This window comes from Lotus japonicus, chromosome 4 (assembly GCF_012489685.1).
Source record: "Lotus japonicus ecotype B-129 chromosome 4, LjGifu_v1.2".
NCBI classification, from domain to species: Eukaryota; Viridiplantae; Streptophyta; class Magnoliopsida; order Fabales; family Fabaceae; genus Lotus; species Lotus japonicus.
In genome coordinates this window covers 44,687,805-44,697,780 of record NC_080044.1, presented here as the reverse complement: position 1 = coordinate 44,697,780, position 9,976 = coordinate 44,687,805, and the positions used below count along the sequence as shown (strand labels likewise).

The 9,976-nt window shown below is 36.2% G+C and overlaps 1 protein-coding gene across 1 annotated transcript; it reads left to right on the top strand.

Annotated features, from left to right (window-relative positions):
• The first annotated feature begins 3,400 nt into the window (after window positions 1-3,400).
• On the top strand, window positions 3,401-9,432 carry LOC130714379 (calcineurin B-like protein 1). The gene is made up of 9 exons (XM_057564280.1): window positions 3,401-3,615; window positions 4,286-4,416; window positions 5,584-5,666; window positions 6,160-6,219; window positions 7,039-7,147; window positions 7,243-7,295; window positions 7,500-7,580; window positions 8,908-9,020; window positions 9,121-9,432. The coding sequence occupies exons 2-9, from the start codon at window positions 4,338-4,340 to the stop codon at window positions 9,182-9,184; spliced, it is 642 nt and encodes a 213-aa protein (XP_057420263.1). The 5' UTR covers window positions 3,401-3,615; window positions 4,286-4,337; the 3' UTR covers window positions 9,185-9,432.
• Window positions 9,433-9,976: the final 544 nt, after the last annotated feature.

Below are 9,976 nucleotides of genomic sequence, written 5' to 3'. Positions count from 1 at the left end.
CTACTGGCTTGTTGAACCTTCTTAGGGGTTCAACAAAGTGACTTCTTTTTTTAGACTTTTTACTTCTTGAGTCTGATGGGCATAAATCAATCTATCCAAATACTCAAAGTGAATTTGGGGGCAAAAGAAGGAAGGAGCAGTCAACCCCAATTTACCATAAGTGTTTATGTTATAAGATAAATTCAAACAAACTCTTTCAAATGATAAATTAGAAAAAAAAGTAATTAAGTTATTATATCGGTCAAATATAATGGTTTAGATTCAAATTTCATCATGGTCGTTGTTGGAATGGAATAAGAGTTATTTGTTTTGATCTACCATACTAAAGATTCTAATTGTGCATCTTTTGTTATTAAGTTATTGGTTTCCACATTATAGGAAACAAACTAACTATTTCACGGTATCTAAGCAACGCTTGTAATCCAATCATATAAATGCGAGATAAGATTGAGCCATTTCATTCTAATTGTGCATCTTTTCAAGTTTTACATACGCAGTTGCCGGAGGCAGTGGTGCAAGCTATCATGGCTAACCCCGACCCTTCTTTCTCTACGCGGTCTGATTCTCGGGTGTGGGCCTCCTCGACGTTGGGCTATTTGTGTGCGGAGGCGTATCAATGGTTGTTGAGTCTCACAGGTAACCCTGACCAGTCCTTTTCGTGGTTGAAACTTTGGCGCGCCAAGGTCCCTGAGAAGCTTCAGTTTTTTGCCTGGCTTGCGGTGCAAGGTCGTCTCACAACGAATGCTTTACGACACCACTGTCATCTGGCCCCTTCTCCCTAGTGTGGTTGGTGCTCTTCTCTGGTTGAGGACGTGCTACATTGTCTTCGCGATTATCCCCATGCCAGGCAAGTTTGGTTGGGTTCTAACCTTCCTCTTACTCCCACTTTTTTCACGGGAGCTTTCCAGGATTGGTGGATGTTTATGATCCGCCATGCTCGTTGTGTTGCTTTTCTCACCCATGCTTGGTGGATATGGAGGTGGAGGAACAACACAACCTTTGATGAGGTGCCTTGGCCCCCTTCCTTTCGTCCTGCGTGAGATTTCCTCGTCTTTGCAGGGTCTTTAGTTTCTGGAGCTTATTGAGCGCCAGTTTAGTCGCATGGGTGAGGATGCAGGTTGGTCTCCTCCTCCCATCAGGTGGTTCAAGCTGCATACGGACGAGAGTTGCTCCCTATCCTCCGGTGAGATGGCGTCGGGAGGAGTTGTGCTGATAATGCGAGGACCTGATGCTTTAGGTGTAAGGCAGATGCGTTCTTGGCGGAGGTGGTGGCTCTAAGGCAGGGGTTGCAGCTCTATTAGGATAGGGGGTTCGTCAGGTCCTTTATCAAACGGACTGCCTATCTCTGGTGGAAGTCATCCAGCGTTGAGGTCGTGGACTGGACTGGTTCCAGTTAATAATGTGGAGGTGGCGCCGGTGCTTCAGCTACTGCACTTGGAGTGGGAGGCCTCGATGAGGCATGCCCCTCCCCTCTGCAATGTCGTGGCATATAAGCTGGCTGCTCTTGCTCAGGCTCAACAATGTCCTCATCTGTTATGGGAGCAACCCCCTCCTATGGCTCACAGTTTTCTGGCCCAAGATTTGTTAGTTAGCTAGTTTTGTTTGTTTTTCTATTATTTCCCTTTGCACAAAAAGAAATTCAATTTCTTTCCGAATTTCACTTTAATTTTTTTTTACCGAGAAATAAAATGGACGGTGATATAGAAAACATGTTTCTCATATGCGAGGTCCAGAGATCAATTCCTGGCAGGTGTAATTTATCTTTCCGATGTAAAAAAAACATGTTTCTCATACGCGATTATTACAAGGGTTATTATAATAACTAAATCCATTAATTACTTATGTATCCATCTAAACCGGTGCCTAAGAGCATCTCCAATGCAAGATTCTTAGTTCTTATTTATAAGTTAAGAACTAAGAACTGAGTTCTTAACCATTGGAGGGGGCTGACGTGAAGTTCTTAGTTCTTAAAAATAAGAACTAGTTCTTATATAATAAGTTTTACTTTTTGAGTTCTTAGCATAAAAAATTAATTGTTTCTCTCTCATTCATAAACTAATTTAATTTAAGTAGTGAATTAACATTTAAATTTAAATAAAAATTATATGAAAATAAAAGTATTACTAAAATAATGGTATTGTGAGACAAGATGAATAATGATAAAAATTAAGAACTAAGAACTCGAAAAGTAAGAGTTAGGGGACATAAGAGTTGGGGAGGGGAAGGTCCAGGGTTCGAATCCTGGAAGAGAAATTTGAAGGGATTTTCTAACTTACTAACAACTAACCACTAACAATTTCCTATAAAAAAAAAAGAACTAAGAACTCATGATTGAAGTAAAATCTCCAAAGAGTTGCTTAAGCACATGTGGCGGTACGAACCTTCATGAATAGTGTCAAGAACTAAGAAATAAAAAGCGGACCCACATGAATATTTATTGGCTTAATTGCAACTTTTGCCCCTGACGTATACCAATTCCACGATTTTAGTCCCCCACCTAATTTAATTACATGGATGGTCCCTGACTTTGCTGGCTGTCTGCAACGTTGGTCCTGCCGTTTATTTGTTAACAGAGGAGGCTTACATGGATGTCCAATTGGAGAGAGAAAGAAGGACTGAAGAGAGAGGGAAGCATGTGAGTTGCACGTGAGACCTTCAACGATCATATTCTACCCTCTTCCTCCTTAAAAAACAGAGCACCGTGAGGAAGATGTTTCGAAGTTTGAGATTAAGCGAAAAGTGAAGAGATAAAGAACGAACGAGTCCCTGGAGGCGAGGAAGAAGGTTGAATCAGTTGCTGGTCTCTTTCTCTCTCCAATTCGACTTCCACATCAGCTAAGTGACAATCCACGTAAACCTCCTCCATTAACAAATAAACGGTAGGACCAACGTTGCAGACAAGACAACCAGTAAAGTCAAGGACCATCCGTATAATTAAATTATGTGAAAGACTAAAATCGTGGAATTGGTAAATATTAGGGACCAAAGTTACAATTAAGCCATATTTATTCGTTTTTGTTACAGCATCTAAAAAACTAGCATCGGAGATGCTCTAACAAAACGAGTAAATATTTTATTTTTGGACATTTTCCAAAACAAAATCTATTTTTTTTCCAAACAACCAAAACAAAATCCCTATTTTGGAACGAAAATAGAAAAAGGAAAAACCGAAAAAGTAAAAGGCAAGTCGCTGCATAATCAATGCAGCGTAGTAATTAACTGAAAATATGTAACAATAATAAGAATATTCCAAATCCCTCTCAAAGATTCCAAAAAAAAAATACTAGTCCTTGCCTCCGCCGCCCGCCACACCAACCTCGCCGTTAACGTTTCCTACTTTACTTTCCCTTGGGAGATTTTCACATTCACTTTTCCACAACCACATCGTCAATCTCTCTCTCCCACTAGAACTAGAATCTTTTATCTTTTATTTTATATAAAACCAAACCCGAACTCAACAAACTACACAATCACATCACTTTTTCGATTCTCTCTCAATAACTCCGCGTCTCTCTCTCTCTTCATCCTCCTTCTACTTCTTCTTCCTCGCTTGCTTTCCATCGCCCTCTACTCACTCCAATGGCAACTTTCTAGAAACCCACACCTTTCATCTGGGTGAGTTTCTTTCATTCCTAGCCCTGCTTCTTGCTTCGGATTTTGGATTCTACTCATGTCTTTGATTTTTCCACTTTCCTTTTTCTGTGTTTGATTCAGATGTTGTTTGATTTGGGTAGGGTTTATGGGAGAGGGAAATTTGATAACAATGTAGGCTTAATTTATCTATTTCTTTTTGCTGATTCGTTGTTTGTGTGCTTTGATTGGGATCTCCATAGGATTCTCTGATATTGACTGTTTGAAGATTACTTCATCTTCGTGATGGGTTGAAAAATCTGAATCCTGGGTCATGTTTTTATGTTTTTTTAATTATTGAGCATGTTTATTATTTGTCCCATTACCATCTCATGCACCAATTTGTCTGGAAAAGTCAAACTCAATAATTACATAAACTATGTTTTTTTCTGGCTTGAGCTCTATTGCCATCTTTTATTGATTGATGGTCATTGGTCAATTATTGTTTTCTAACATAGTGTTGGAAATCTCCATACTCCAGCCTTTATTTTAATTTTTTGTTTGAAATTTTAAAGTTTTTATTTGTGCCCTGTCAATTTTGTACCACTAAAATCATGTAGGGTTGATTTATTTGTTTATTATTATATGTTTTGTCTTTTAAATTTTTTTGGGTTTGAATTATAAGGATAATGTTATTTTGATGATATATATTCAGGGAAACTCGAGCACAGGTCCTGCACCGTGCTACCCTTGCATTTCCTCCATAAATGGGCTGTTTCAACTCTAAGGCAAGAAAGCAGTTTCCAGGGCAAGAGGATCCAGTAATTCTTGCATCACAGACAGCTTGTAAGTTGATTAATTTTGTCAATGAAATGATATGAAGCTGTAATTCTTGTACAATAATAATACTGGTTTATTGTGATGTTCTTTTTTTGTTGTTGAATTCTGACTGTAAAAGCTTCTGAGGAGTAGCTTATTGTGAATTTGCTTCTAGTGTTGCACTCTTGCAGTCTGAATCTTAAAGTATAATATTTGTTAAACAAAGTTATATTGTTTTGTAAGGGCCTGCAATTATGTACATGTTTCTTGGGATTTGTGCATTCACGCGCATTTCAAGCCGTCCGATCATATGATCTGATGAAAATCATTCCGATTTACAATTCTAACTCATTAACTTAAAATGTGTATGTCCTACCAAGATCTGATAGCTAAAAATACTTGCTTGCGTCGTATTTCCTCGACTGCGGGGAATCTTAATCCATTTATACCTGTAGGGTTTATGGAAAGGGAAGTTTTGCGAGTTTGCAACAAGCAAAACACAGTTCACTTCGTATGTATGCTATTAAAAGTAGGCAAAGGTGGATCTATCCAAAGTAGGCACTTCCTCTTGGGCCTACCCTTAATCTACCTTATTTTGGTCTACATGGATGAAACTGATTTCACCATGCTTTATCAACATAGGCTGTGCTATATCTTTGGGTATCTGGATGTTAGGTTATATTATAAATTGCATTGCTTCTGCTTATTGTGAAGTAAACCTAACCAAAGATAATATTGCTTCCAGTCTATTCCATTCTGTCACCAAAGCAAAAAATGGCTCTTTTTCTCGCTCATACTGCAAAACTTTTCTCTTTTCTGGCACACAATTTCATACCCATGCATTCAGCAAGCTCTACTAATTTAAGAAACAACTCATATGTGTTGGCATCTCAATGGAAATGGATAGAGGATTATTGTGTTTGTGTCTCAGTACTGGTTAATTATTAAGAAAAATGTTTCCATATAGCGATGCATCATGCTTTTGTTATTCAGCAAGCTCTGCTGATTTGAGAAACAAAATCAAGTTTGTATGTGTAAGTGTCTCAAATGAAAATGGATAGGATGATCGTGTTTGGGTCTCGTTACTGGTAAAATATTAAGTAAAATGTTTCTAAATAGCTATGCATAATGCATAATGCTTTTGTTATTGTATTACTCTATGTGTTTAACCTTGTGATAATTTTTTGGTTTCAGTCACTGTCAGTGAGGTCGAAGCATTATTCGAGCTTTTTAAGAGCATAAGCAGCTCTGTTGTTGATGATGGATTAATAAGCAAGGTACTACATCACAAATTCTTTTTGTTTTTCTGTTTTTCAGAAGTTGGTCTCTGATAAATTCTGCTTTTACATGTTGCTGTCTCTTCACTCATTCCTTTTAAGTATCTTCGCCCTATCTTTAGTTTTTCACATGTATCTTGTGCCATGTGAAATTATGCTATTAGCTTTACCTGTGTATTTTTGTCTCAAGAATTTAGCCCATAACTACGGTGTGCAATGCATTTATTTGGAATATTCCAGATAATCCATTGTGAAATACAAAACATAATTGTTTTTAATATTTTCAACATTGCTTCCATACATGAGTGATCTGCATTAAATGATATCTTTTTTCTCACTTTTTTATATTTATTTTTCTTATTGCTCTGTTATATACTTGTTCATAAATTATTCTCTGTCCTAATCCAGTTAACCTTTTTGTTTTTTATGGTTATTTGTTCTTCACACGGAACTCGTAGCCCATAATGTGGTTATGTGCATTCTTGCTTTGCAGGAAGAATTTCAGTTGGCAATCTTCAAGAATAGGAAAAAAGAAAATATCTTCGCAAATCGGGTATTAAACACCATACCTTTTCTTTCGTAGTGATAATTATTGTGCCGTAATTGTTTGCTTCTTGCAAGTATGTTTGAATGTCTTTAAGCGTCTCAATGTGCTTTTAGATCAGCAATTTGCAATTTGCAATTCAAGTAGGTTATTGAATAAATTCACTGTTTCACTCTATTTTTCTAGAAGAAACTCAATTTATTATTCTCCTAACATAAGTCTGTAGCATACTTATTGTGAACACAGGATATACTTCTGATTGAAATAGTTTTTCCAATTCCTACAAATTTTGACTTTTTGGACCTTGATCAAATTGGATCCTTTTGATTTCTCTATCAAAAGTATACTTAAATTTCTTCTTCACTAATCTTAGATACTTGCCCCTAAAAATGAATCATCTCGAGCTCCATCATGTACCCCCAAATAATGGGCTCTAGTGGAATAGAAGAAACGATGTCAAACCAAGAGCACCCTGATTTCTATATACTGCTAGAAAAAAATGGAGGATGTTAGAATCTGCAGCTAATCGGATCATGACTTTCAAGTACTATGTACTGCTTACATTTTGCCATACCATTCTTTAAATTTTGACCCGATATGTAATTGATTCATTAAATGGGTCCATTACTCTGACAAAATGTATATGCACATTATTATTCTTATTTCCTGGTTTCCTTTTGAAATAGAAAGAAATCAACATTTGATTACCTTTGCAACTTTCATATTAATTTATTTCTCTACATTCATTCTTGTGGTGTCTCCTTGAAGTAACCATTATTAATTGATTGGATATCTATTGATATGATTTCAGAATTTTTTTACATGCAGATCTTTGATCTATTTGATGTCAAGAAGAAGGGAGTTATTGATTTTGATGACTTTGTTAGATCTCTCAATGTCTTCCACCCAAATGCAGCGCTAGAAGACAAGATAGATTGTAAGTTAAAAAATCCTTGACTCATTGTGGTTTACCTTTGATTCCTTTCTGCGATCTGGCTGTACTGATCCATTAGGTTTGGGATTTTCCTGCAGTTTCATTTAGGCTCTATGATTTGGACAGTACTGGCTTTATTGAACGCCAAGAGGTAAGGCGGTCATTATTTGTTCATATACTTTCAAGGAAAATAAAGTGTTCTGTTTGACGAAACAAATGAAGTTCAAATCTACATTCTTATGTCTTTTGTTCAAATTGATGATTTTCATTTTGGTTTTGTTTTTCTCATTGTTCTTCAGAAAAAAGATATTTTATTTTGGTGTGCCGTTCATATCTTTTTGGTGATTTCTGACAGGTCAAGCAAATGTTAATTGCACTTCTTTGTGAGTCAGAAATGAAGTTGGCAGATGAGGTGGTAGAAACAATTATTGACAAGGTGAGTATTCCTGGATAATGTAGTATATTAGATATGAAAGTTCGGAGGAATTTACGGTGCACAATTGATTGTTTGTGTAAGGTTACACAAGCTACTTTTAACCTGCAATAGCAGGTTTTTCCGGTTTTTTTTAAAAAATAAAAATTACAGATTTATTAATTATAACAATTAACCTGTGATAATTTTACTTAAGTTAAATAGATCTATTAAATCATTCATCTTCATCTCTCTTTCTTCCCCAACCCTTCCCCTCAATCTACCAAAATCCACCTCCACCAACCTTCGACCAGAACCCACCCCATCAACCAATATCCATGCCACCACCACCACCACCAACCCAGAACCCACCACCTATTTCCATGCCATCATGCCGGAATCCTTCTGCCGTCGCGTTGTCGCACCCAATCCTTCCCTCTTCGTTCCCTCAACTCCACCTACGTTTTCCTCTCCCAACCCAGATCTCCTTCCCAAAAACCACCACGAGCTGATCCGACGGCAAGCTGATCTTGAGGAAAACTGCCAGATCTATCTTTAGTGTGGTCGCTTGGACGCGGAGGAGGATGAATCGTTGATCTAGAGAACCAGAAACCAGTGAAGATAAAAACCCAGATCTGTGTTTGAATCCCTGAAACCAGATTTTTAAGAAAACAAAAAAAAAAACCCCAGATTTTAGTGGGCTTTGCCGGTGCGCCAACGTGCTTCATCAGAGCGGGCTTCGAGGTGAGAAAGTTCGGGATTTGCAAATGGGTTGAGAAATGATCGAATACATCAGAAAAAGGCACGATTGAATTCAAGAAGAATGTGTATCCTTCCCTACAAAAACATGCAAACACAAGATGAATGTCGGTTTAAGATTTGACTTCCATTTCTTGATTTTGGCCTTGAACTTTCAGATCCCATTGATTGTCCTTTGGTTTAATGAATATGATATATGCATGCTATGTTGATGGAAATGCAATTATGTATAATGGATTCAAAAAAAAATTCATGGTTTTTAATTTAGTGATTAGGGAGAGAGAAGAGAAACAGATTAATTAAGAATATTTTTTTAAAAAAAATTAATTAACAATAAATTTTTAATTAAGAAAATATGTTTTTTGATTATTTTTTTTAAAACCTACTATAGTGGGTCAAAATGCCAATGTGCAATCATACACAAGTTTTTACTTGTGCATGTTAAATTTTTCCTGAAAGTTCATCTACAATATGAAGAAAAATTGTGTTTTTTTAGTTGATGGTGTGTTGTGACCTCTTTTTTGTTTCTTTAATTAATTACCACAAATTAAATAGAAAGGTTTGAACTTGACATCATATTTTTTGTGGTCAGACATTCGTGGACGCTGACCAGAACCAAGATGGCAAAATTGACATTGACGAGTGGCGAAAGTTTGTTTCTGAAAATCCATCACTGCTGAAAATCATGACTCTTCCCTACTTAAGGTTTGTGTAGAATTATTTTTACGGTAAATGTGAATCTACTTTCATCCACATTTTGATGTTCAAACTATAATATAATTCGTTATTCTTGATACTAATGCAGGGACATCACAACTTCTTTCCCAAGTTTTGTATTTAATTCTAACGTGGATGAAATTGTTGCTTGAGAGCACACAACTCTCAGTTATGCAATTATTGAGAGAATTGGATGTGTTTGTAAGAGCTTAATCAGAGTCTTAATTAGCTCTGCTCACGCTCAGTTAGTTGTAAATCACATTATCATTGAAATTTTCCAGTCGGGGTTAGTTAGGGCTTTGATTTTTTTTCTTTTAAATTAGTATTTTTTTAAATATTTGAAATCATTAATGAAGTACATATAATTGATATGTTCATGGTATGTTTGGATTTCAGTTAATGTTCCTTTTGCATTCTTTGGAAAGTCATTATGTTTTTCGAGGTATCCAAAATGAAACGAGGTCAAATATTTTGTTACCATGAAAGTTGGTTGAAGTTCAAACTGAATTAATAATCTATAAACAAATGTGTGTATGACGAGCATGATGCTAAATGAGTAATGCCTTCAAAAACACTACGCTCAAATTAGTTGTGATATAAATTGAAAGTGCGTGTACCATATAAAGTAAGTTACCTATGAATTTCCTTTGTCGTGAGGGACGTTGGACATGTAATCATGTGTTAACCTCCAATTCCACTTTAAAAAAAAATGTGTTAACCTCCAATTGGCATTAGGCAATAAAACCTTAGAGCATCTCCAATGCAAGGTGTTTCTAATTTTTGAGTCAATAAATAAAAACTGAGTTCTTAACTATTAGAGGGGATGACGTGAAGTTTTTAGTTCTTAAAAATAAGAGCTAGGTTCTTATATAGTAAGTTTTACTTTTTGAGTTCTCAGCATAAAAAAATATTTTTTCTCTCATTCATTTAATTTAAGTATTGAA

Excerpts from the sequence above, each read along its gene's own strand:
- LOC130714379 (XM_057564280.1), top strand. The coding sequence starts at position 4,338 with ATGGGCTGTTTCAACTCTAAGGCAAGAAAGCAGTTTCCAGGGCAAGAG. Across the intron at positions 6,220-7,038 it reads AAAATATCTTCGCAAATCGG|ATCTTTGATCTATTTGATGT; the intron begins GTATTAAACACC and ends TTTTACATGCAG. Across the intron at positions 7,581-8,907 it reads TAGAAACAATTATTGACAAG|ACATTCGTGGACGCTGACCA; the intron begins GTGAGTATTCCT and ends TTTTGTGGTCAG.